General features: G+C 46.7%; 2 protein-coding genes across 2 annotated transcripts; one reads left to right on the top strand and one right to left on the bottom strand.

The window, feature by feature from the left end:
- The first annotated feature begins 776 nt into the window (after positions 1-776).
- LOC105925780 (tyrosine-protein phosphatase non-receptor type 23) lies at positions 777-6,411 on the top strand. Its single transcript, XM_036140689.1, has 9 exons — positions 777-873; positions 2,033-2,153; positions 2,221-2,937; positions 3,011-3,165; positions 3,677-3,831; positions 3,924-4,080; positions 4,150-4,249; positions 4,330-4,402; positions 4,471-6,411. The coding sequence occupies exons 1-9, from the start codon at positions 777-779 to the stop codon at positions 4,858-4,860; spliced, it is 1,965 nt and encodes a 654-aa protein (XP_035996582.1). The 3' UTR covers positions 4,861-6,411.
- Positions 6,345-18,164, bottom strand: capslb (calcyphosine-like b). Its single transcript, XM_012862205.3, has 5 exons — positions 18,012-18,164; positions 15,710-15,848; positions 10,538-10,715; positions 10,218-10,427; positions 6,345-6,627 (listed from the first exon to the last, which is right to left on the bottom strand). The coding sequence occupies exons 2-5, from the start codon at positions 15,844-15,846 to the stop codon at positions 6,526-6,528; spliced, it is 627 nt and encodes a 208-aa protein (XP_012717659.3). The 5' UTR covers positions 15,847-15,848; positions 18,012-18,164; the 3' UTR covers positions 6,345-6,525.
- Positions 18,165-25,347: the final 7,183 nt, after the last annotated feature.

Genomic DNA, 25,347 nt, shown 5'->3' with positions numbered 1-25,347 from the left:
CACCTGCTGTGAGATGCTGGATGGTTTCTCTGGATGGCCTGAACCTGAGATCGTACCTGCTCAGGTAGATCTGGGCCTCCATGGTTCTGGTGCTGAAGGTCTGGGCCTTCAGTCCCTCTCTGATCGTTGGTAGAAACTAAAAAGTGAAGCTGGTGTCTGAAGGAACTCATGGAGGAACACATGGAGGAACTCATGGAGGAACTCATGAAGGAACTCATGGAGGTCCACCAGCGTCTGACCAGAGGCTTTCAGCTGAGATCAGTGAAGGTCCACAGCTGCTGCTCCCTGGGCCTGGTTCTGGTAGCGGCCTGGTTCTGGTACCGGCCTGGTTCTGGTAGCGGCCTGGTTCTGATGGACTCCTGGAGGCTCCACAGCACACAGGAAGCAGACAGAAGTCGTGTTTTTGGTTGATTTGTGAAATGTGTGATGTTCCTTTCTGCTGCCAGCTAAGCTCCAGCTGCCTACCAGAACCAGAACCAGAACCAGAACCAGAACCAGAACCAGCTTCTGGGCCTCCCTGCTGAGCATCAGCTGTCAGCCCAGAGCAGAAGCAAAGCGGCTTATCGACGTGTTTGTGATCCACCAACATCCTGTGAGCAGAAACCTCAGTGAACCCGACAGCACCTCCTCCTCCTCCTCCTCCTCCACCTCCTCCTTCCTCTGCAGGGAGGCCCCTCCCCCTCCTCCACCCGCTGCTGAAAACAGCGGCGCTCAGCTGCTGCTGCAGCGTAGTTCTGAGCGCGCTCAGATCATCTGCATGGAGAGCTGCTGAGAAGATGCTGCCTGGCTGGAGGACCACCGCCTCGCTGCTGCTGCTGCTGCTGGAGGCCGCCTGCAGCCGCGCCCAGAGCGGAGACGCAGACCCCGACGCAGGTGAGACCCTGGTGCTGCCGGGTCCGGTTCTGACCCGGTGGGGAGGACCCGGTGGTTCTGACCCGGTGGGGAGGACCCGGTGGTTCTGACCCAGCGGTTCTGACCCGGTGGGGAGGACCACAGATGTAGAGATGTTGCTGAGATGTTATCAGCTGAGGAGCTGCTGGAGGTGAACCGGCTCAGAACCTGAACCCACGACCCGCTTCAGCCCGCAGCTCGGTTCCTGTCTGCTTCTGAACCTCTCCGCGCCTCGCGCTCCTCAGCCGGTGCTGATTCGCTCAGATCTGAGGTTCTCCACCCCGGTTCTGTCTGCAGAACCGGGGTGGAGAACCTCAGCCGGGCCCTGGACCAGCAGCAGAGGGTTCTGAAGAACACGGCTGCGGTGATTTGGACCCAGCGGTTGCAGTGGTGCTGATTAAAGCGGCCCGCTGGGCCGGGCCGTGAGAACAACGTTCTGCAGGAACGTGTCGGCCCACAGAGCTGAAGCCACAGCGCTCTCCACAAACCAGCTTCCCTCAGACTCAACCGGGTCAGACCTCTGCTGCAGCTGCTGCCGGGTTCTAGGCCCGTTCTAGACCGGTTCTGAAACCTCAGCGAGTCCAAGAACCTGAAGAGGTCCTGGACCTTAACACAGAACCAGAAGCTTTACGGCTGAAATGAAGGTTCTAGAATCCAAAAAGTGTTTCTGACCCAGAACTGAGACGTTCCGGCAGCAGAACCACCAGCAGAACCGTGACGGGTCTCTGGTGCTGCTGATTATGATAAATACTCCGTTTCCAGAACATCTGTAATAGTACAGCCCAGACCCTACTGGACCAGAACCAGAACCAGGATCTGTGTCCATGTCCATCACAGTGCAACAGTTTCATGAAGATGAGAGGCAGGAGGAAGGTTCAGGCCCGGTTCTGGGTCCACTAGAACCTAATGACCACATGTTGTCACTCTGCTGTTAAGACACCAGAACCTTTGGACCCTGCAGAGCCTGAAACAGAACCTGAAGCTGCAGGATGAGACGGATCAGAAGGCGGTTCTGGTCCGTCTGCATCTGAGGAGCTAAAACCGCACAGCTGGGTTCTAGTGGGTTACAGGTGGGTCCGGCTGGGGGAACCGGTCCGCCTGCAGACCGGACCACGGTGTAACGGACCTGTGTTTCCTGCAGAACTGGGACTCAGCTGCAGCTCCCACATCAGCCTGAGCCGCTGCAACCTGACCTGCCGGCTGCTCGGTCGCCGCGGCGACGACGAGGATGAAGGAGAGAGCATCAGGAGCATGCGCGTCTGGTAAGCCCCGCCCCCTCAGCCCCCCTCAGCCCCCCGCAGCCCCCTCAGCCCCCCTCAGCCCCCGCAGCCCCCCTCAGCCCCCTCAGCCCCGCCCCCCCAGCCCCCCGCATCCCCCCTCAGCCCCCCGCATCCCCCCTCAGCCCCCCTCAGCCCCCCTCAGCCCCCCGCTGCCCCCTCAGCCCCCCCCAGCCCCCCGCATCCCCCCTCAGCCCCCTCAGCCCCCCGCTGCCCCCTCAGCCCCCCTCAGCCCCCCGCTGCCCCCTCAGCCCCCCTCAGCCCCCCGCTGCCCCCTCAGCCCCCCGCTGCCCCCTCAGCCCCCCGCATCCCCCCTCAGCCCCCCTCAGCCCCCTCAGCCCCCCGCCTCCCCCCTCAGCCCCCGCAGCCCCCCTCAGCCCCCGCGGCCCCCCCCCAGCCCCCCGCATCCCCCCTCAGCCCCCCGCATCCCCCCTCAGCCCCCCTCAGCCCCCCCCAGCCCCCCCCATCCCCCCTCAGCCCCCCGCATCCCCCCCCGCCCCCCCAGCCCCCTCAGCCCCCCCTGCCCCTCCCCCCTCAGCCCCCCGCTGCCCCCTCAGCCCCCCCCAGCCCCCCGCATCCCCCCTCAGCCCCCCGCATCCCCCCCCAGCCCCCCTCAGCCCCCCGCTGCCCCCTCAGCCCCCCTCAGCCCCCCGCTGCCCCCTCAGCCCCCCGCTGCCCCCTCAGCCCCCCGCATCCTCCCTCAGCCCCCCTCAGCCCCCTCAGCCCCCCGCTGCCCCCTCAGCCCCCGCAGCCCCCCTCAGCCCCCACAGCCCCCCTCAGCCCCCCGCTGCTCCCCGGGCCGCCGCTCGCTGACCTCTGACCTCTATGCTCCTTCCTCTCAGCCAGAACTCCAGTGAGGCAGACAAGAAGAGATGCTTCAGCGCGGTCGGAGACACGGTGTCGTCGGCAAAGCTGTACCCCGTGAATCAGGTGAACGTGACGGTGCGGCTGAAGAGCGGAGGCCGGCTCTCATCCACGTTCGTCCTGCAGAAGATAGGTAAGCCCCAGGCTGGTTCTGATCCGGTTTAACCAGCTTCTCTCTCCCACAGGGAGCAGGTTTCATGGTTTTCAACATTTAATGAAGAAGAAGCTAAATCTCCATGCAGCCCTCGTTAGTTTATTGTCTCTGACGTTTGGGTGGAGCTCCTAAACTCCTGGTGAGAGCACGGTGGTGGCAGCACCATGCTGTGGGAAGATGGAGCTGCAGGCTGATGCATTATGGGACGGCTTAGATCAGAGCAGATTGATGGGTTAGAACGGCCTAGTCAAAGTCCAGACCTGAGAATTGGTGCAAATCAAATGTTCTCAGATGTTCTCCATCCAATCTGAGTTGGAGATGATTTGCAAAGAAGAATCAAAGTCTTTAGACCTTCAGAGCCGGAGGAGGTTCTAAAGGGTTCTGACCCAGAGGGACTGAACCCAAAGATTGTTAAGAACCATGAATGTGTTTGTTTCTGTGGACAGTTCTGCAGAACCAAAGACTCCATGTTCTTTCTGCGCTGTTTCAGTGAAACCGATGAGTCCGCAGGTCTGGAACGTCACCTCGGAACCAGAGCTGCACCGGACCCGGGTTTTCTTCCAGATCCCTTACAGCAATGACATCCTGACTCTGGAGAACCAGCTCTTCCAGCTGGACCTGTGGACCAAAGGAAGCCACGTTACTGTACTCCTCTTTTAACTTTGATCCAGAAATCCAGAATGGCATAAAATGTTTGTCCTCCTGAGATGTTTGAGATGAATGGTTTCTTCCTGCAGACCCAGAACGTCTCCAAGCAGGACTTCCTCCAGATCGACATGCAGCACCTGCGTAAGAACGCTGAGTACCAGGTGAGAGTGCGGGCCATCCCTCAGGGGGGTCTGCAGGGAACCTGGAGCGAGTGGAGCCCGGTGGTCACCTTCTCCATGGGGTCAGGTGAGAACATGGGTCCAGACCTCCAGCAGGTGCTCCAGCCAGCTGAACTAGCCAGATTATCTTCTCCAGGAGGAGAAACGCCTGAGTGGCAGATGAGCGTGTGCGCGGTCGTGCTCAGCCTCCTCCTCCTGGTGGTCCTCCTCAGCGCCGTGGTCTTCTGGAAACACAAGTAGGACATGGTGGCTCTCCGTCCCAGAGTTGGTGAAGCAGCATGACTCGGTGCTCACCGGTTTCCTCTCTGCTCCTCAGGATCTTCACCTACATGTGGCCCAGCATCCCCCACCCCAAGCAGACGCTGGTCCAGATCTGCAAACCCGACAAGGTGAGTTCCTGGAACCCGCAGGTCCTCGTTGGTGAGGAGCACCTAACCACCTCCTGATGTTCCTCCAGGGGCTGCTGCTCAACCTCAACCCTGAGGTCTTCAGCTTCCTGAAGGTCCACCCGCTGGAGATCTCCCACTCTGAGGAGGCGGAACCGCCGGCGGGTTCTGCAGACGACTGCCGGTCCGACTGCCGGTCCGACTCCACCCAGAGCTCCGACTGCAGGAGCACCACCAGCGTCAGCACCGAGGAGCTGGAGATGTCGGCGCTGCTCGGCCGGAGCTCGTCGGACGGCGAGGACAGCCGGCGGAGCGGCGGCCCGTCCCCCGCCAACACGCCGCCGCCCGGCGCCGAGGCCCAGAACCCTCAGCGCCAGCACGCCGGCCCAGGAGACGGGTTTGGGCCGAAGCAGCCGGAGGAGGCCTACGTCACCATGTCCAGCTTCTATCAGATCAAATAGAACCAGAACCTTCAAACTTGTGAGAACTGCACTGACGGACCCGACCCAGGCCCGGTTGTCTCCCTGGACCTTCCAGAACTTTCCAGCTTCCTCTCCAGACCAGCGCCAGCCTCTCTCAGAACTTTAAACCTTCTCTGTCCTCTGAGCTGCTGCTCCGCTCCGGCTGGAGAACCTTTCAGGGTTCCCGGTCCGCTTTAGACCCAAACCCTGAGAACAACCGGTTCCCTGCTCACACTACCCGGAACACGGTCACATGCTCCACCCCAGCCAATCAGAGCCCAGCGCCGCCGGCTCGCTTGGACTCCATGAACTTCATAGATCTGAATGTAGCAGTCGGGCCGGTTCTGGCCGCTGAGCCGGACCTTCTGGGCCGGACCAACAGCTGTTCTTTTGTTTGTTACCATAATCTAGGAGGATGTAGAAGGTTCTGCTGATGCGTCTCAACCCGAGCGGTTCTGTTGGTTGTGCTGAACACGGTTCAGAGCCACAGCAGGAAGTCAGGTCGACCCGTTTCCTCAGTTTTAGCTGAAAATCACCCAAACAGAACCAGAACTTTCCTCTTCTTGACCAGAACCTTTAATAGGATTTCATGCAGAGAAAAGAAAGGGCGACCAGAACCACTAAAAGATCCCTGGGTTCTGTTATGTAAACACAGGCAGGGTTCTAAGACCGACCCAAACACCCTCACTTGTCACCAGAACCTTCCCAGCAGTCTCTAGAACCACCAGAACCACTCGTTACACTTAATAACTGCTAATTAGAACCACCTACAGATCCATTTGGCCTTCTCACTACAGCATCTGGTTGTCTCTTCAGAACCAGAACCTGCAAACTAACCTGTCTAACCCAGCAGGCAGGACAACCCAAAACCTTTAGTAGAACCCAATGGTACCAGAACCAGGAAAATCCAAATAAATCACTAAAAAGACCAGACCAGATAAGGTTTTTAAAATCCAGAACCTTTTCCCTGTAGACCAAGGCAAAGGTTCTTCTGCCACCAGAACCTTGTCAAACTTTCAGCTGAAACCCAGAAGGCCGTCTTTACGAGGCAAACGGACCCGGTTCTGCTGCAGGAGTCCAAACTGAAGCCGGTCCTAAGCGGTCCGGCCCGCTCGGGTTCAGGTGATCACAGGTAAAAATGTAACGGCAGTCTGAGTTGTTCATGTTCAGCCTCCAGAACCGCCTGAGTGGTTCCTGGTGTTCAGCCCGGTTCTGTTGGTCTCCTGGTTCTGTTCTGGCTCCCTGTAGAAACACCAGCTGCTCCCACCTGGACCCGGAGAACCTCGTTTGTCCCACGGCGCTGAAACGTATCACGCAGGGGACTTTCCGTTGCTATGGTGACCTGCTTGTTGTGATCGTCGTCACGGAAACCCAAAGACGCTGCTGCTGTAAAACTGGACCGGACCCGACCGGACCGGACCGGACACTTTAGGAGCATCCAGCCCAGAACGACTGCTTGGTGGCATTAAACGCTGAAAACACGCTGTAGGTCGGAGCACTCGGCCTTTATTTAACCTGTTTATGCTCAATAAAGTGAGACGTGAAAGAGAACGGCTGCTATTGAATGTTCCGGAGCAGAAAGAATGTTCCGGAGCAGAAAGAATGTTCCGGAGCAGAAACAGCAGCCGGGCGTTCAGCTGAACATGGTTATTAACGATGAAGGTGTCAGAGCCTCCAGGCGTTCCTCATCATCAGGATGAAGTAGACGTCGCTGTCGATGGAGGCGCTCACGCCGCTGTAGTAGTTGACAAACTCCTCTTTGGTCACCTGTGGGTCAGAAGAGAACGTGTCTGAGAGTGGGGCGGTGAGGAAGAGGAGGAGGAGGAAGAGGCTGAAGGCTCACCGTGACTCACATCTCACCGCTGTTCTGTCTCTGCTTCTGGTTTCTACTCTCAGTCTGTGGTTTACACGCTTTCTGTTGCAATCATTGTCTTAGTCAGCAGAACGTCGCGGTGAAACCTGTCTGCTGCTGCAGAGACGCACAGGCCGCCCTGTCCATGAACTGAGCAGGACACGTTCCACCGTTCCACCAGGAGAGAACCTCAGAACTTCAAACCTCCAGATGTCAATAATTCAGGAAGCTTAATTATTCGCTGGTGTGTTTGAAACGTTTATGGTTTGGTCCTGAGGTTCAAAACATCATTTTTCTCATAGTAGAATGTAAATGTTGATGATTATAAACCTGAACCTTCATCCAAATATATAAAAGGTTCTAAAAGCTGTTGCATGTTGACCTCAGAGGTCTGTGCAGGTCTGGCAGCTCCATCCATCAGAACACCTACAGTTATATAAAACATCTGAACACTTCATCTCAGCAGCTGCAGCGTTTATTAAATATTATTGATTACTTCCTGGAACATAAAGTCTACCAGCTTTAAAATATTCAAAAGGTTTAAAAAAAATATTATTTACATCATATTGGTTGAATCTGGTCTTTCTCCTGAATGAAACCGGATCAGCCAATCAGATCCTTCCTCTGCCATCTCCTCTGGGCTTTAGATGTTTGATGTTTGGAGATGAGCTCCACCTCTGTGAGGCTGGAGGACCTCCTCACCATCACCCTAATCTTCAGCTCCCTCCACTGATTCAGGCCTGGATCTCTAACTGGACCGATCCAGAACACTCCCAAGAAACTTGTTCACATCAAAAGATTCAATAAATTTTTTTTTATATAGCATCAATTCATATCATCATCAAGGTTCTTTCCAAAGTCAGCCTCCATCAGATCCTCCAGGTTGGTGAGAAAGTTTCCTCTCTAAGGAAACCCAGCAGGTTGCATCAAGTCTCTCCAAGCAGCATTCACTCCTCCTGAAAGAGCGTAGAGCCACAGTGGACAGTCGTCTGCATTGTTGATGGCTTTGCAGCAATCCCTCATACTGAGCATGCATGAAGCGACAGTGGAGAGGAAAACTCCCCTTTAACAGGGAGGAGAACCTCCAGCAGAACCAGAACCAGGCTCAGTGTAAACGCTCATCTGCCTCGACCCACTGGGGCTTAGAGAAGACAGAGCAGAGACACAGAAAGCTCAGAAGCTCACATTGACCCAGGAGTACTTTCTATGTTAGAGAAGACAGAGCAGAGACACAGAAAGCCCAGAAGCTCACATTGATCCAGGAGTACTTTCTATGTTAGATGGTAATAGAGGATGATCTGCCTCCCCTGATGATGTCACAACTAACAGAACACCAGACCAGGTGTACCTTCTATGAAGAGAAAAATGACAGAGAACAAAAAGTTAAAAGCTGAAATAACAACAAACAATGCAGATTGGAGAGCAGTAGGAGAACTCAGCAGAGAGAGAGAAATAGACCCTGATGTCCTCCAGCAGCCTAAGCCTATAGCAGCATAACTATAGAGGTAGCTCAGGGTAACATGAGCCACTCTGACTAGAAGCTTTGTCACAAAGGAAAGTTTTAAGATTAGTCTTAAAAGTAGACGGGGTGTCTGCCTCATGGACCAAAACTGGGAGTTGGTTCCACAGGAGAGGAGCCTGATAGCTAAAGGATCTGCCTCCCATTCTACTTTTAGAGACTCTAGGAACCACCAGCAGACCTACAGTCTGAGAGCGAAGTGCTCTGTTAGGAACATACGGGGTAATCAGAGCTCTGATATATGATGGAGCTTGATTATTAAGGGCTTTATACGTTAGAAGGAGAATTTTAAATTCTATTCTTGATTTAACAGGAAGCCAATGAAGTGAAGCTAAAACAGGAGAAATATGATCCCTCTGGTTGATTTTCATCAGAACTCTTGCTGCAGCATTTTGGATCAGCTGAAGGCTTTGAACTGCATTTTGTGGACTTCCTGATAGTAAAGAATTACAATAGTCCAGCCTTGAAGTAACAAATGCATGGACTAGTTTTTCAGCATCACTCCTGGACAGAATGTTTCTAATTTTGGCGATATTCCTGAGGTGAAAATAGGAAACTCTGGAAACCTGTTTAATATGGGATTTAAATGACATGTCTTGGTCAAAAATAACACCAAGATTTTTAACTTTATTACCAGAGGCCAAGTTAATGCCATCCAGATTAAGTGATTGATTAAGAAGTTTATTTTTTAAAGACTCTGGCCCAAAGATTACAACTTCTGTCTTGTCAGAATTAAATGCAGGAAATTTAAAGTCATCCAGCTTTTGATGTCATCAAGACATGACTGCAGTCGAAGTAACTGATTGGATTCATCAGGATTTATGGATAAATATAGCTGAGTATCATCAGCATAACAGTGGAAATTAATCCCATGCTGTCTGATAATTTTGCCAATGGGAAGCATATATATAGTAAATAGAATTGGTCCAAGGACTGAACCCTGTGGTACTCCACAGGTGACCCTAGAGTTTGAGGAAGATTTATTATTAACATGAACAAACTGGAATCTGTCTGACAGATAAGATTTAAACCAGCCTAATGCTTTCCCCTTAATCCCTACAGTATGCTCAAGTCTTTGTAGGAGAATATTGTGATCAACTGTATCAAACGCAGCACTGAGATCTAACAGGACAAGTATAGACACAAGTCCATTATCTGAGGCCATGAGAATATCATTAGTGACCTTCACCAGAGCTGTTTCAGTGCTATGATGAGCTCTGAAGCCTGACTGAAACTCCTCAAGTAGGTCATTACTTTGTAAATGTTCACAAAGTTGATTAGCAACTACTTTCTCAAGAATTTTAGATAAGAAAAGAAGATTAGATATAGGTCTGTAATTTACTAGCTCATCTTGATCAAGAGAAGGTTTCTTAAGTAAAGGTTTAATAACAGCTACTTTAAAAGCCTGAGCTTTGAATGGTGAAGCGATGGCAGCGTCTGGAGAACCTCCAGGCAGGATGTGGAAACGGATCCTCTCGTTCATCAGAAAGGTTCAGTCAGGTTGTTCTCAGAAACAATGAGGTGAAGCCCAGAAAGTGTCAGAGAATCTGTTGACTAATGCAGCTGAAAGAGGTGAGAAGGCAGAATGAATCAACGTGTGAAGTCATTTAGCAGAACTGAGGCAGAACCTCCAGCACCAGCGCTACTGTTTCAGAACCAAACTGAGAATGCTGCATGGTTCCAGTCCAATCAGCTGTTGATTTTACCCGACCAAAGCATACAGCATACTGCAGATGGTCCAGAACCACCACCAGAACCACCACCAGAACCACCACCAGAACCACCAACTCACAGCTTCCAGGCATTGGCCATCATCACTATAAAGCAGACGATGTGTCGATGGAGGCGCTCACACCCGCGTAATAATTGAGAACCTCCTTCAGAGAGGACCACAGCACAACCTTCTCACCCTGAAGGCTCCTAACAATCAGCAGGTTGACCAGAACTGAGAGGAACGTTTAAAGACCCACAGACGGATTCCCACACCTTTCCATCTTTGTCGTACGGAGAATCAAAGCTGTCCAGGAACGTTCTGAAGACCTGCTCCTCCGTCCACTCCCCGTTCTGGTACTTTGGGTGGTACTTGGCGTTGTAAACCCCCCTCAGGTCCTCTATGGTGATCACTCCATCTCCAGTTTTATCCAGCTTCCTGAACGCCTGCATGATCACCTCCATCCTGGCCTTGGACATCGGGGGCTGATGGGACAGAGGAAGGAGCTGATTAACCAAACCAGGAAACTTTCCACTAAAAACATCAAAAGGTTGAAACGTGTTTGTGACTGAAGGTTCTGGAAGGACCGGTTCACCCTCAGAGTGATGAGGAACTCGTCAAAGTCGATGGTTCCACTCCCGTCTCGGTCGAAGCGCTGAAACATGGCGCTGGCCTCGTCCTTCTCGATCAGCAGCCCGTAGTCGGTCAAACCTTTCAGGAACTCCTTGAAGTCCAGGGAACGGTTCTCGTTGTCGTCCATGATCTTAAAGGTTCTGAAGAGAAACAAAAACTATGTTTGGACCACGATACAGCAGAACAATCCTGACATGTTGGTAAAACATGGCCTCTGGCGTGAGAGCTAGAGCAGCGTTCTCAGGATTTAAAGGAAATGCTCATTCTCCATCGGTGTTGGTTCCTTAAGCAGAACTATTTCACAAACATTAACTGATGAATAATCAACTGAAAAACTGTTAAATTAAAGTATTACTTTTACTGTAAATTTTATCCTGTAATTTACTTTATCCTGTAATCTACTGCAATTCACTGTAACTTTCAAGCTGTATGCAAATGAAATTTTGTTCTGTACAAAATGACAAATAAAGTTGTCTAAGTCTAAGAGACATAAATCCTGCAAAAATCATCTTTTTTAAATTCTTAACTAGAATGTCGTTCCTTCACCAGAACCAGGTCCAAAGTGAAGTTCTGCTTGATTGATGCATGCCTGAGTGATCCTGGAGAACCAGCAGCCATGACGGTCTACGTAGAGCGGCCGATTTAGGACGGAATGGCCAACAGATTCAGCACATTTTATTATTTATTTATATATATATATATATATATATATATATATATATATATATATATATATAGGAAGTGAGCTCCTCTCATTAAAGATCCCAGTAACCACAGGCAGCGCCCCCTGTTGAACGGAACCATTAAAGCATTTCCTATTGGAAGCCTTAAGTAAGTAATAATGACACCTAGTGGTAAAAATCGGAACAGCACAGACACACAGCCTTTCACAGGGAGACCCTAGTTTCTACCTCCACAAGTCGGGTCTATGATGATGTTCTGTTCTGGTTCTGGTTTTGTTCTGGTTCTGGTCCAATTCTCTTCCTGGCCTCCATGTCTGCAGGCTGCTGCTCTTTAGCCAACATAAAATACCAAATGCTGCTCTATGCTGGGAACCCTAGGAGCTCTCATCTGATTGGCTCAGGAACCAGGAAGTAAACACGGACTACACTCTGAACTCATTCTGGACCGTACCTGCAGGTTTGAAAGGAGAAAAGCGTGACTAAGATGTTGTTGATGGAGAAGATTGTTTCTAAGGAATGTTTCTAACATCCTGGGTGACAAATCAGAATGATTTAGGTTGATTTTACAGTAAATATCTGACTTATAGCTCCTCTAAAGCTGGTAAACATTCAGGGACTTTCCTAACTTACCACAACTGTCACACAATACCCACTGCTCTACCTTCAAACTGCAACAGAACTTTGTTTCTGATAGATGCAGACTGGAACACGGAGCTTTTTAAACATCACTGCTTTTATCAGGTATATTAAATATTGCTGCATTCCTACATAACGTATCTGTTTGTGGCTTTTTCTTCTCAGCCATGCTGTCACATTCACAGCTAGAAGCTGCTATGACGATAACTGCAACCGACACATCGCTGCAGTAAACTGCTGACCTGATGCAGCCGCAGGAACTCAGAGTACTACAGACCTGAGATCTGTGGCTGAAAACCACCAGCAGCAACAAGACGACGAAAACAACAACATCCTGAAGCGCCGCCGAGTCAGCACAGCTTCTCAGAGTACTACAGGGTACGCATATCATTACTCAGAGTACTACTGGGTATGCATATCATGAATCAGAGTACTACAGGGTATGCATATCATTGCTCAGTACTACAGGGTATGCATATCATTAATCAGAGTACTACAGGGTACGCATATCATTACTCAGAGTACTACTGGATATGCATATCATTACTCAGAGTACTACTGGGTATGCATATCATTACTCAGAGTACTACAGGGTATGCATATCATGAATCAGAGTACTATAGGGTATGCATATCATTACTCAGAGTACTTCTGGGTATGCATATCATTACTCAGAGTACTACAGACCTGAGATCTGTGGCTGAAAACCACCAGCAGCAACAAGACGACGAAAACAACAACATCCTGAAGCGCCGCCGAGTCAGCACAGCTTCTCAGAGTACTACAGGGTACGCATATCATTACTCAGAGTACTACAGGGTACGCATATCATTACTCAGAGTACTACTGGGTATGCATATCATTACTCAGAGTACTACAGGGTACGCATATTATTACTCAGAGTACTACAGGGTGCACATATCATTACTCAGAGTACTACTGGGTATGCATATCATGAATCAGAGTACTACAGGGTATGCATATCATTACTCAGAGTACTACAAGGTATGCATATCATTACTCAGAGTACTACAGGGTACGCATATCATTACTCAGAGTACTACTGGGTATGCATATCATTACTCAGAGTACTACAGGGTACGCATATTATTACTCAGAGTACTACAGGGTGCACATATCATTACTCAGAGTACTACTGGGTATGCATATCATTAATCAGAGTACTACAGGGTATGCATATCATTACTCAGAGTACTACAGGGTATGCATATCATTAATCAGAGTACTACAGGGTATGCATATCATTACTCAGAGTACTACTGGATATGCATATCATTGCTCAGTACTACTGGGTATGCATATCATTACATAGAGTACTACAGGGTGCACATATCATTACTCAGAGTACTACAGGGTACGCATATCATTACTCAGAGTACTACAGGGTATACATATCATTACTCAGAGTACTACAGGGTATGCATATCATGAATCAGAGTACTACAGGGTATGCATATCATTACTCAGAGTACTACTGGGTATGCATATCATTACTCAGAGTACTACTGGGTATGCATATCATTACTCAGAGTACTACAGACCTGAGATCTGAGGCTGAAAACCACCAGCAGCAACAAGACGACGAAAACAACAACATCCTGCAGCGCCGCCGAGTCAGCACAGCTTCTCAGAGTACTACAGGGTACGCATATCATTACTCAGAGTACTACAAGGTATGCATATCATTACTCAGAGTCCTACTGGGTACGCATATCATTACTCAGAGTACTACAGGGTATGCATATCATGAATCAGAGTACTACAGGGTATGCATATCATTACTTAGAGTACTACAAGGTATGCATATCATTACTCAGAGTACTACTGGATATGCATATCATTGCTCAGTACTACTGGGTATGCATATCATTACATAGAGTACTACTGGCTACGCATATCATTACTCAGAGTACTACAGGGTACGCATATTATTACTCAGAGTACTACAGGGTGCACATATCATTACTCAGAGTACTACTGGGTACGCATATCATTACTCAGAGTACTACAGGGTATGCATATCATTACTCAGAGTACTACTGGGTATGCATATCATTACTCAGAGTACTACAGACCTGAGATCTGTGGCTGAAAACCACCAGCAGCAACAAGACGACGAAAACAACAACATCCTGCAGCGCCGCCGAGTCAGCACAGCTTCTCAGAGTACTACAGGGTACGCATATCATTACTCAGAGTACTACAGGGTATGCATATCATTACTCAGAGTACTACAGGGTATACATATCATTACTGAGAGTACTACAGGGTATACATATCATTACATAGAGTACTACTGGCTATGCATATCATTACTCAGAGTACTACAGGGTACGCATATTATTACTCAGAGTACTACAGGGTGCACATATCATTACTCAGAGTACTACAGGGTACGCATATTATTACTCAGAGTACTACAGGGTGCACATATCATGAATCAGAGTACTACAGGGTATGCATATCATTACTCAGAGTACTACAGGGTATGCATATCATTACTCAGAGTACTACTGGGTATGCATATCATTACTCAGAGTACTACAGACCTGAGATCTGTGGCTGAAAACCACCAGCAGCAACAAGACGACGAAAACAGCAACATCCTGCAGCGCCGCCGAGTCAGCACAGCTTCTCAGAGTACTACAGGAACTAAAGTACTGATACATGTACTCTGAGTGCTGCAGGAACTAAAGTACTGATACATGTACTCTGAGTACTGCAGGAACTAAAGTACTGATACATGTACTCTGAGTGCTGCAGGAACTAAAGTACTGATACATGTACTCTCAGTACTACAGGAACTAAAGTACTGATACATGTACTCTGAGTACTACAGGAACTAAAGTACTGATACATGTACTCTGAGTACTGCAGGAACTAAAGTACTGATACATGTACTCTGAGTACTACAGGAACTAAAGTACTGATACATGTACTCTGAGTACTGCTGGAACTAAAGTACTGATACATGTACTCTCAGTACTGCAGGAACTAAAATACTGATACATGTACTATCAGTACTGCAGAAACTAAAGTACGAATACGTGTACTCTGAGTACTGCAGGAACTAAAGTACTGATACATGTACTCTCAGTACTGCAGGAACTAAAGTACAGATACATGTACTCTGAGTACTGCAGGAACTAAAGTACGAATACGTGTACTCTGAGTACTGCGGGAACTAAAGTACTGATACATGTACTCTGAGTACTACAGGAACTAAAGTATTGATACATGTACTCTGAGTACTGCAGGAACTAAAGTACTGATACATGTACTCTGAGTACTACAGGAACTAAAGTACTGATACATGTACTCTGAGTACTACTGGAACTAAAGTACTGATACACGTACTCTGAGTACTACAGGAACTAAAGTACTGATACATGTACTCTGAGTACTACAGGAACTAAAGTACTGATACATGTACTCTGAGTACTACAGGAAGTAAAGTACTGATACATGTACTCTGAGTACTACAGGAACTAAAGTACTGATACATGTACTCTGAGTACTACAGGAACTAAAGTACTGATACATGTACTCTGAGTACTACAGGAACTAAAGTACTGATACATGTACTCTGAGTACTACAGGAACTAAAGTACTGATACATGTACTCTGCAGCAGTTTGGATCCTGCGTCTCCAGAGTTGAACATGAAAGCATTGAGGGACAGGTTCTGGTTCTGGTTCTGGTTCTGGTTGCTCTTCAGGCATGCAGAGCAACATTCTGACTGTTTGCAGGTGCGTTTAGGCAGACAGGTGAAGGTGTGACGTGGGCGGGGCTTACCTGCCCAGACCTTTGATCCCTGACGAGCCGCGGGTCAGGCACTGCAGCCGCAGCCGCTCCACGGGGTCCGCGCAATCCGGCAGCCGCTGCTTGGCCTTCATGGCCATCTCCCGGTCGTGTCTGGACGTTCCTGCCATGGCTGACATGAGACACAGGGCAGAGGGTCGGTTCTGACGGCAGAGCCTGTGGAACCCGCACCGCTGCAGAACTGCAGCAGGAGGTTCTGCTGCAGAGAGAACCCAGGCTGGGATTTGAACCAGGGACCTACCTGCTGAAAGGCAACAGTCTGTTTAAAGCAAGCTTCAGTGTTCTAACAGAACCTAATGTAGAGCTTCAGAAACATCTCCAACCAGACAGAACCGACCCGCAGGCTGGACCATTAAGAACCCCAGAACCCTTTAGAACCCGGCGCTACTGTGCAGGTCAGCGCTGGCGTCGGTCCATCCCACCATCTACGCCTGCATGGTGCTCCTCAGACCAGCATGGACCTCTGCAGGGAGGTTCTGCCCGTCCGGTTCAGGTGTGACGTTCTTGTCTTCTTCTGCAGATGTTGTCCTGCTGCTCTTCACCGTCTTACCTGAATCATCTGAAGGCGTGCTCTGCTCCACCTCGGAGAAGCTTCTCCTGCAGACGCTCCATCATTAAAGAATGACTCCAGACCAACGGAGGAGCGACTCTAACAGCTGCCTGTGTCCATGATGGAGGTTCTCCGAGGTTCTCCTGGGTCCATGTAGAGCAGGACACCATGTCTTCTAGGTGGGACGGTGTTTCCTGGGCGGTCCACATCGGCGTGTCGCTGACCCAACGGGCCGCCGGGTGGACTTCAGGTCTACGCTGGAGTCGGATCTTCAGAGGCTGAGGTCCTGAAGCCCAGCAGCTCTACCACAGAGATGGTTTCTCCTGCAGAACCCGTGGAGGTTCTGCAGGAGAACACGTTCTGATGAAGTTCTACTGTTAAAGGTCCAGTTCTCATGGAGACCCGGTTAATCTGCCACTTCCTGACCCGTTTAATGAGGAACCCACAGAGTTCTGCTATTATTCTTTGGTTTATGTTGCTGATGTTTCATATTATTCAGTGAATTATTAAACAGAGATCAGTTCTCCTTTTATTCACAAGTTTATTCTTTTACTGCATGAATAATAAAAAGGTCAAAGCATTAATGTGATCAGCGATAAAGTGGACCACAGAACCTCATCAGGTCCTTCAGCCTGCAGATCAGAACCTCCTCAGGTCATCAAGGAGGATCTCCTCCAGGATCTCCTGCAGGATCTCCTTCAGCTGGAGATCAGCTGGGTTCTACGGTCCATCGGATCTTAGCCGAACCTCCAGACTGACAGAAATCATATGTTTCCTGTTTCATCAGATGTTCATAGAGGAGCAGAACTGCAACAAGGCGCACAGCGCCACCTGCTGGCCACAGATGGAAAGGGCCCCCACCCAAAGGTTCAGGAACTGAAAGGATCCGAGTCATGACTGAAAGGATCCGAGTCATGACTGAATCATGTGCTGTCGCTTCTGTATCATAGAAACGGAGAACCCTGCAGCTAGAACACAGTGAACAGGATTCTGGTCCCAAAGAATTGATGTTTCGCTTTATTAGAGAAACTTTTATTGTTTTCAGGAAAATAATCTAAAAATTATTCTGTTAGTTTTACATTTTTTCCTGTTTTTCTTCCTGTCATCCAGACTTTCGTTTAAGGGTCTGGATCCTCGGTTCTGCAGAGTTCTGGAGGTCTTTGAACTAATGAATGAAGGATCTCAGGATGTTCTGCTGGTCCATTTAGTGAGGATACGGTGGAACCCAGAAGATCCAGGCTTAAATCCTGCCCCGCAGGAGGACGGGATGTGGAGGTTCTGTCTGAAACAGAACTTTTCCTCTGCTGTACAGAACCGGTTCTGTGTGTCGGATCAAGCGTCTTTGGGTTTTTCACTGGATCAGGAGTTCTAATCAGAACCGGCTCCTCGGACCGATTCTTATTTCGCTTTTATTGGGAAGTTTTGTTGCGGGTCTGATCAGCGCCGAGAGGCCAGAAACCCACCGAACCGGAAACCCACCGAATCAGAAACCCACCGAACCAGAAACCCACCGAACCAGAAACCCACCGAACCAGAAACCCACCGAACCTTCCTGTAGAAACAGGAAGCAGCAGAGCCGCCGCGCGCAGCCGCCGCGCGCAGCCCAAACAAACATGCAGTGATCCAAGCAGACAGGTAGGTGAACACGTGCACAGGTGTTGATGCAGGTGTTCATACAGGTGTTCATACAGGTGTTGTTGCAGGTGGGCAGCAGCGCGGACTCACCTGCGTCGCTCCAACGCCCCAGTCCAACCAGTCTGCTCCCAGCTTCACTCCAACGCGACTCGGTCCCAAACTGTCCGCCGTTACCATGGAGAGCAGCTGTTCTCTGCTCTGATTGGCTGCTCTGTAGGCGGCAGTGACGTGATGTTTGTGAGGAAACACAGGAACCAATGAAATCCCGGATACTAGCAGCGGTGAGGCTCATCTCAGGAGGTCCTGTTGTCCCTGAAGCTGAGCCCGGAGGTGAATCCCTGGATCATCTGGGTCACAGTTCCTCCTCCAGGTGTTGATGCAGGTTTGTTCTGTGGAGAACGTTCAGCTGGAGAACTGCCAGCTCACACCTGCGGCCTCAGGTACGAAGCTGCGTGCGCACCTGCGGCGCAACGTTTAACTAAACGCAATAAACTAAAATACAAAGTGGTGAAAGTCACTGAAATTAAACTGCTGAGTGTTTTATTTAAGCCAAAGCTGAAGCTTTCTCAGCACCTTGCGCTTTATGGAATAAATCAGAGAAGCAGAATCAGAGTAACGCCTCACTGTGATGGAACCAACGCTGAGAATGTTCCACTGTGGTGGAAATGTGCATCAGTCTGCGCTGAGAACCTAGAAATACAGGTGGATCATCTAACGAGCGTTTTATCCTCATTAAAAGGAGACCAGTAGGTGAGGGGGGGTTACTGAAACTAAAAGCCATCATTTCAGGATTTTATTGTACTTTTGTAGTAAAACATCTATTGATATATTTTGGTTTATTGTATGATTTTTAATGTTACTAATGATCTAATATGCATATAATGTAATATGCAATATGCAATATTGCATGTAATATGCAATTACAGTACAGCTAACATTTTGAGTAGAACAATAATTGCTTTGTATTGTGTAATCATGTAGGAATAGGGTGTAAATTTATTTATTTATTGAAAACTAAAAAATACTGGAGAAAAGCTGACAGATAAAAATAAAAGCAAGAACAGAAACGACATCTTTATTTATGTAACAGGAATTTCAGGGAAAACAGGGAACAACAGTCATGTTTTGACTACAAGGTTATACTGTATGTGTAAAAACAGTTATGCCTTTACTTAGTCTGAAACAGGCATAATTAAAACTGCAAGCGGTGATGATCGGCCCTCGCAGCCAAGCGCCGCTCTGGCCTATTGGCCACCGTGGGGGTTCGCGCACCGCCGGTCGCCAGCCACCGCAGAAGTTGTAACGCATTTTTCCCGCCCGTCCACCGGGCGATTCACACGAACGCGTTAGGCAGCGCTCCCCCACGACTCACAAAAAATCTGGTGAAGATCGGTCGATGCAGCGAGGAGATACAGCCGTTGGATAATGAAAATGCATTGGGCCACCGGACCGGACTAAAGCGTTCAGCTTTTAAACTAAAATTCAAAATTTAATTAAAATACGTTTTCAGCTGAAATGCGGACTCTCATGCTGGGAGAAGGATGGGCAGAATGATTTTCACCTGGAGAACGGGTGACCGGCTGAGCAGTTTGCAGCTGGTCTATTAAAGCCCTCTTGTCTTGGTTTTGTGCAAGAGGCTGTCCACTTCTGTTGTGGATGAAAGCGGCAGGGATGCTTAAGTCCTTGACTGTTGCGAAGACGTTTGCAGCTTTGATAAGTGGGGACCCCGACCATTATACCAAAAAGCCGACCATCAGATGTGAGGCCTTTCATTTTAGTTGGTCGATCGTGCTAAGGACGAGTAGAAAATAACAATAAAAACACAAAAAAAGGATAAAATAAATAAAAACAAACAAACAAAAAAAAGTCTGGATGCAGAAGAGTCCGTGTAATGGGTAAAAGGCAGAGTTTCTCAGGGTCAAGCCTAGCCCCAGGGTGAGACGTTCGATTTCATGCTGAAAAAAAGTAGGGGCCCAGAAGCATGACATGCATAAATGATTTGAAATGATTTGATTAAACATGCAGATTTCTCACATAGGGGTTATTATTATTACTATTATTTTATTTTATTGCAGTACTGCTACTAAATAATAAAAATAAAATTAAGAGAAAAAAGAAAAGCGAAAATTGAATAAAATGAATAAAAACAGAAAACGGAAACGAAACTAAAAAGGCGTTGCACCGGGGAAGCGTTTACGTGGGGACCGATTAGGCACTTCCGTTGTGGATAAAACTGTTCTGAACTGCTAATAACGACGTACAACGTCCAAGTGTCTGCGAGACACAGAGTTGTATCCTTGCGGGACTGAAGCGTAAAACCGCGTGTGGATGAAGCATCGGGGGGTCGTAACCAGCGCACGCTCTCCACCTTTTAAACTAAGCGGGAACTTAACGCGTTGAAAACATCTTTCGGCGTTGGCGTTTAAAAATTATGAAAAACATAGAACTATTTAAGATGGTGAAAAAGCAGGCCTGCACGTGTTTGTCTGTCTGAATGTCATCGTTTGTATGTAATCGTACGTGTGTATGTATCTATGTAACTAAACGTTCGTCTGTGTGAATTAATTCGGGGTAAAAGTAATGTTCGTGCTTTCAGAATGTTCATTTGTTTTGGGAGAACTGCAGCTCCGTAATTCAAATGACATTTTAAGCATGGACTATGTTAACAATAGAGGTACAGTAAAAGAGAGATTTAAATAACAAAGTTTGTTTTTTTAACATTGAATATCAGGACCAAATTAAATTGATACACGGAGAGATTAACATGGCTTGAACGGAAATATTTCAGCTTTGTTAGAAATTGGAACTGGTAATAAGCTTTACATAAGCTTGTTAAGTTTACTGTTTTACAAATTTAGGCTGAGATCCTATCACTTGTTTTTTGGCTCTAAAGTAATTTAAAATTACTGAGATCTCATTGCTTATAATAACAATGATTCATCACAAACCAGTCCAGTTGAAAGAAGTTTAGATATACAAGATTTTTGATTTAAATAGATGAGAAAAAACTGTACTTTGAACAAACCTGTATGGAACTAACTATGAATTGCTTTTCTATGGGTTCTCTATTAATTTATTTTATTTCTTTTTACTTGGGATTTGAATGCAACTAATGAGAAATTTTGAAAAGTGTCAAAATATCAGAAGGCCAGGTTACATGCGACATCAGTAACAAAATCATCTGGTGTTATTAGTTATGCTGAGCTGAGGCGATCCTCAGAGGGACAGTATAACCTGAGAAGGACAATAGATATGATAAACAAATCTGACCATGATTTAAACATCTGAATGTTTATGGCGAGGCTGGGTCTGTGTGTTCTGGCCTGGGGGCACGAAAACTATGTCAGAGGGGAAAAATAAAATAAAGCCAGCTTCTTATCATTTACAGAGAAACACTAGAAGTTCAGTAAACCTAAAAGGGAAAAAAATCATTGTTTTAAAGTTTCACCCTTGACCAATTTAGATTGAAAAGTTATATATGAATAAAGTATTACTACAGTAAATACACATGGTCAAAGGACCAGAAAGAAATCAAAAGTTTGTAATAATAAGTCAATAATCTTTGTCATATTGGGAAAAAACATAATTGTGCTCCTTGGGAGCGTTTTGCTTTTTTGTTTTTTTGTTTTTCGGTTATTTCTTTGTTTTGTTCATTTAGAGGTGTTTTGAACAGAGTTTCAAAGGAAGGGTGAAGAATAGATACCTTCCCAGGATCAGCAAGAAAAAGCAGAACAACATCACGTTAAAGGGACACTAAGGGGATCAGGGTTTTAACTGCATGCTATTAACACTCTTGTTTTTCTCTGAGTTATTGCTTTCAGATTAAAGGAGACGCCACCTTTCTGCCAACAGAAGACTCTGAAAAGACAGTGCTAGCAGTGCGGTAAGGAGTAATAATCAGATTTGGACACTAAATTATACTTAGTTTTAACCAAGTTATGCCAGATCTTCCAGCAGGAAAGGTGGCGTCTTAAAGATGTTTGTTGCTTTCTGCTATTAACAGCCCAATCTTTCTGCTTCTTTTTCTTTGCAAAGAAACCTGGTCAATATGATAGGATTGTGCTAACATAGAGATTTAGTCTCATTTTAGACATTCTCAGATGCGAGAGAATGCAGAAACAGTGCCGCAGTGCCATGGGGGCTGATCCTTGGGACAAGGACTAAAGATGATGTCATTGACTTCAGCCTGATCCAGTTTTGAGTTTTATTTTGTCAGAGACAAAGTTTGATTTTTTTTTATCCTTTTGTTTCTTTTATGTTTGTCATGTTAGAGGGAACACTGTAGTTAAAATGTTTGTGACTGTTTTGCTGTAATTTCTTTTCAACCTATGGAGCGTTTTCTTTGGCAAAAAATGCTGGCAGAATTCATTCTGTTTGCAGGCGTGAGGACTGGAGCATGGACTCTTGATGAGAAGGAGAATGTTTGGCTGCTGATCTCAGACATTGGACTGAAAAAGGACATTGAAGGACTATGACTGAGGCATCGGACAACCTTCGACAAAAAACACAGATGAGTTCTGCAGACACGACTTCATGCATTTCACTTCAGATTTTCTTGTACACAATTAAAACAAAACACACATTACGAAACACATTAAGATTATGTAAAGGTGGAAAACTTTTAAAGAAGTAACTTGATGGAATCATAGAGCAACTTAATAAATTAAGTGGGTATTATATCAACAGTTAAATAAATAAATGAATTAATTAGTTTTCACTATATAAGTAGAGTAATGTGAACTTTTAAATAGCATTTCATTTAATGAACATCTTAGTGTAAGCTGATTTCTGCTACTCTGGCAGGCATCAATAAAACGCAAAGAAAGATTACTGGCTAAAATGGGTAATGTTGCAATAAAATTAGCATAATGACACATCCTACTAACTAACATGGGTAAATTTAGGATTAAAGCATCAAGGTACAATGGTTACAATATTTATGGAGATTTAATATCTTTCAACTAGAACACAAATAACTCAAAAGTCTTTTTAACCAGTTAACCCGTTAACCTGAGGGCTTTTAGATCAGGATAATTTAATGGTTATCGTCTTACATACAGAAAATAAGTAAGATTAATTTAATTAGATTAGATTATGGGGACATTTTGGATCTGGTCAGGATGGTTGGGGGGCTGTGATGATAAAAGGGTAACAGCTTGAAGGTGATATCAATGAATGAAGGTTTTCTCTGAGGAACATCAAAGCAGCAAATACATCCCACATTGGAACTCCTGTTGTGTAAAGAACATCTTGAACGGGACGTAAGGTGAGATCCTTACAATGAGAGACGTTCCACACAGGGGGGTGTGGAGACCCCTGGGGCATGGCACCCAGGACGAGCTGCTGTGGACTTGACACAGCTGGTGGAACCAGAGGGACGACAAGGTGGTCCCACATGTCATCTGACACCTTACACTGACTGTAAAGGGTTCTGGGTTTTCAGGGTTGCTGAAAACAGAAAGCTTCGGAGAACCTCAACCCTTCCTGACCAGGCACTCAGAATACATAGATCATAGATCAGATTGCAGAGGCCTAGACAAATAGGAACGCAGAGACGCGTTCATCCAAGAACTTCTTAATCAAAGTCCTTAATCCTCAGTTTAAGAAGATAAATAAATAAATTATCACAATGTACACAATGTAAGGTTTCCTTTATTTTAGGATTAAATTGGGAACTAATTCTGATTTGCTTAAGTAGCTTTGGTTGTTTAACAATGTTGGAACATTTTCAAAAAACTCCTGTTCTCTCCTGCTCTCTGCTTTGTTTTGTGTTGTAGAACCTTGGCATCCTTGAACAGTAACAGCATGGTATAAATATTTTGTCTTTTCTGTGCAGAACAGCACCTCACATAAAAAAAGAGAGAAAGTGGGAAAAGGCTTTCACATGGAAAGGCTTTCTTTTTCTCAGTTGGGTTTTCAAAATAATTGGGAAATGACATGAAACGAATATGTTGATGAAATTATGTTGCAGAGAACTTCAACTGTCAGACAACAACAGTTAAGACACACATTAAAAGCATTCTGTTAAGAATTATTATGAATTTACTGCATATACATTTGAACTTAAAGATTACTATTTTAATTAATAATTAAATTGCAGAATTCTGAAAGCTAAATAATTGTGCACAGAAATATCTTGAATGTGAAAGTGCTTGGAGGATGTTTTAATAAATGACACATGAAAGGGATTTTGATAAGAACACTGATTACACCTTGTTTCTGTTCTCCAGTGGAAACAAGGACTCGTGTCTGCAGACCATCTTCACAAAGTGTTTTATTAGAGAAAAATGCAAAATAAAATGCTCAGTGCCCATCCAGAACTGAACACTTATTACCATCCAGCTCAATCGTCCAGCCTGCGAGGAGGAACCAAGAAGAGGACTGGGAATGAAGAAGCCAGAGAACTCTGATTCCTTATTCTTCAACGGGAGGAGTTGCCTGAAGAGACCCTAAGCGCGATTAGATTATTTTCTGCCTTGTGCCTGAATGGCCTGAAGGCTTCCTTAACTTTGCGTTTTTGACTTTTAGAACTCTTCTCATATTCTGTTGCTGTTTGTTTAACTGCTCTGTTCCACTGACTCACATGTTTGATTTTTTTGTGTTATGAGATCTACACTTTAATGTTACATCATGTTGATCAATATGGTTTTAGGGTAAAAAATGGATACTGTTTGCTTCAGACACACAAGGATCTATGGTTTATGCACCTTTTTGATTTGATATAGGAAGAACCAGGATCGGATTGGCTCTAAAGATCCTTTTAATATTAGCTGGTAATGTTAACACTTAGATTCAATACAGGGTTTTCAGGCTCAGATTGGCTGAGAGCAGATCTCCCTGGGAGGGGGGCCTTGCCAGTTTTTACTGCCCCCTAGGGGTAGCTTTTTCTGGGGTTCCCCTGCCCGCACTGAACCTCTCCTGCCTTTGCTCCTGGTGTTGTAAGTTTGGAGTGGTGGATTATTGTCCATCGTAGGGGTGAGTGAAGAAAGGAGTTGGAGGGTATTCAGGGTGGGGAAGAGTAGACGGATTCGACCTTGGTTACTGAACAGGTTTTAGCTTATCTAGTCTAATGTAATTTCAAAATAATGTGCGCATAGGTACCTAAAACAGGCCTTACCTTATTAGATGAATCCTAAATTGTGGACAAAAGCTAAATCTTTGATCTTGTGTGTTAAAGCTCTATGAAGCATTCATGTTGATCTGTATTAAAAGTTCCAGCACTACCCAGTTCCAACACGGGAACCCTTTGGGTCCCACTTTACGAGTTTACAGAAATGGTTCCTCTGTGCTTTGTTCACGTTTTCAAGTGATGGGTCATCTTGTTTTGACTTGATGCTGACGATGCCATCATCATCAAAAAAAAAAAAAAGAGAGGAATGTTATAAGAATTATTATTCTGAAGTCACTATGGCCTCACACCTCTCGG

This window comes from Fundulus heteroclitus, chromosome 8 (genome assembly GCF_011125445.2).
Source record: "Fundulus heteroclitus isolate FHET01 chromosome 8, MU-UCD_Fhet_4.1, whole genome shotgun sequence".
Taxonomy (NCBI): domain Eukaryota; kingdom Metazoa; phylum Chordata; class Actinopteri; order Cyprinodontiformes; family Fundulidae; genus Fundulus; species Fundulus heteroclitus.
Note: the sequence above shows the minus strand (reverse complement) of the source record. Positions and strands in the feature narration are given on the sequence as shown.

What these genes read in the sequence shown, in the direction of transcription:
- LOC105925780 (XM_036140689.1), top strand. Translation starts at nt 777, where the DNA reads ATGCTGCCTGGCTGGAGGACCACCGCCTCGCTGCTGCTGCTGCTGCTG. An exon ending in ATCAGGAGCATGCGCGTCTG is followed by an intron (nt 2,154 to 2,220) that starts GTAAGCCCCGCC and finishes CAGCCCCCGCAG; the next exon opens with CCCCCCTCAGCCCCCTCAGC. An exon ending in GTGGTCTTCTGGAAACACAA is followed by an intron (nt 4,250 to 4,329) that starts GTAGGACATGGT and finishes TCTGCTCCTCAG; the next exon opens with GATCTTCACCTACATGTGGC.
- capslb (XM_012862205.3), bottom strand. Translation starts at nt 15,846, where the DNA reads ATGGCAGGAACGTCCAGACACGACCGGGAGATGGCCATGAAGGCCAAG. An exon ending in GGGATCAAAGGTCTGGGCAG is followed by an intron (nt 10,716 to 15,709) that starts GTAAGCCCCGCC and finishes GTTTCTCTTCAG; the next exon opens with AACCTTTAAGATCATGGACG. An exon ending in AGTTCCTCATCACTCTGAGG is followed by an intron (nt 10,428 to 10,537) that starts GTGAACCGGTCC and finishes CTGTCCCATCAG; the next exon opens with CCCCCGATGTCCAAGGCCAG.